The following is a 1,655-nucleotide window of genomic DNA, read 5'->3' as shown; positions in this document are numbered from 1 at the left end:
CCTCAACTTACAGCAAATAACTACTTTTGAAAAATAAATGTGAATAACTTTTTTTTAATTTCCAGCATATTAAGTATTCTGTCATTTTGTTTTTGTTAATTATACATTTAACTTAATATTATTAAAGGTAACTAACTATGGACCTCTGATTTACTACTTAGTGTCTGAAAATCCACTAGCTGCATATACTAAAAAGCTCTGTACTAGTTAACTATATATAAACATCTATTTTAACGACAGGCACTCAATTTCCTTTTATTATTATATCTATGAGATATCATTATATTAAATTCTACAAAAAATAGTCATCATTAAGATAATATTTTTCTACCAAGCTCTCTCTTCAGAGCCCCCTTAATCTCCTTGTTCCTGAGGCTATAGATCAGGGGGTTCAATATGGGAATCACCACCGTGTAGAACACAGACACCACCTTGTTCTGGTCAGTTGAGTAGCTGGACTTGGTCATCACATAAATGAATGTAATGGTCCCATAGAACAGAGTGACTGCAGTGAGGTGGGAGGTGCAGGTGGAGAAGGCCTTGTGGCACCCCTCAGTGGAGCGCATCTTCAGGATTGTGATGAGGATATAGATGTAGGAGATGGCTATGACACACATAGTGACCATAATGATGGAGCCAGAAGAAAATGAGAGAACAACTGTGGAGACACTGATACCAGAACAAGAGAGTTCAAGTAAGGGAGCAAAATCACAGAAAAAATGATTTACTCGATTTGGTCCACAGAAGAGTAAAAAATAGAAGGAAGTAGTATAGGAGACAGCAATGAGAAAACCAGCCATGTAAGCTACTAAGAATAGCTGGACACTGACTTGTGTGGACATTTTGGTTGAATAAAGCAGTGGGCTGCAAATTGCCACAAAGTGGTCATAGGCCATAGCAGCCAAAAGGAAGCATGCGACTGTCGCAAAGAAAGCCGCTGAACCAAGCTGGATGGCACATCCAAGGTAGGAGATTGTATTTCTCTCCACCAGGAAGTTTACAAGCATGTTAGGTGTGACAGAAGATGAATAGGCCATGTCAGCAAAAGCCAAGTGACTCAGAAAAAAATACAAAGGATGACGGAGCTGAGAAGAGATTCTGATAAGAATAATTATGCCGAGATTGCCAGATATGGTTACCAGGTAGATGCATAGGATGATAATGAAGAGGGTGACTCGAAGGATTGGATCATCTGTTAAGCCCAATAGGATGAACCCTGTCAGAGCAGTGCGGTTCCCGTTCTTCAGGGAATCCATGAGATGGAGTAGCTGCTGACTAAATGAACCCATGATGAGAACAGTATATTAAAATGTTATAAATTTGATGGCTTCATCTTCATTAATATATACATGAAGGTTAATATGAACAGATGTATCATTCAAGGAAAGTTTAGACTTTTTTTTTTACCTTAGAGTTTCATTGTTTATATATTTGTGGGTAATGAGTCTTTCTATATTTTAAAATCTGTTTTAGAAGAAACACCAAAAAATTGCTTCAAATAATGTATATACTTTTCAATTTGTATTTTTAATGAAATATACTTAAAGTTGCTTTAAAGAGAAAGATTTTAAAACATAAGACTTACAAGAATAATAAAAGGTATCGTATATATAACAAAAATGATTAAAATATATTAACGTAAGATTAATGAACAC

General features: G+C 35.8%; 1 protein-coding gene across 1 annotated transcript; it reads right to left on the bottom strand.

The window, feature by feature from the left end:
• Window positions 1-311: 311 nt before the first annotated feature.
• LOC117081605 (olfactory receptor 5P2) lies at window positions 312-1,256 on the bottom strand. Its single transcript, XM_033207779.1, has one exon. It carries the CDS (start codon window positions 1,254-1,256, stop codon window positions 312-314), a length of 945 nt encoding a protein of 314 aa, XP_033063670.1.
• Window positions 1,257-1,655: the final 399 nt, after the last annotated feature.

This window comes from Trachypithecus francoisi, unplaced genomic scaffold (genome assembly GCF_009764315.1).
Source record: "Trachypithecus francoisi isolate TF-2019V2 unplaced genomic scaffold, Tfra_2.0 Lachesis_group8, whole genome shotgun sequence".
Taxonomy (NCBI): domain Eukaryota; kingdom Metazoa; phylum Chordata; class Mammalia; order Primates; family Cercopithecidae; genus Trachypithecus; species Trachypithecus francoisi.
This window is presented reverse-complemented; position numbering and strand designations above follow the sequence as displayed.

Bases quoted from the DNA above. Each gene is read 5' to 3' on its own strand.
- LOC117081605 (XM_033207779.1), bottom strand. From the start codon at position 1,256: ATGGATTCCCTGAAGAACGGGAACCGCACTGCTCTGACAGGGTTCATC.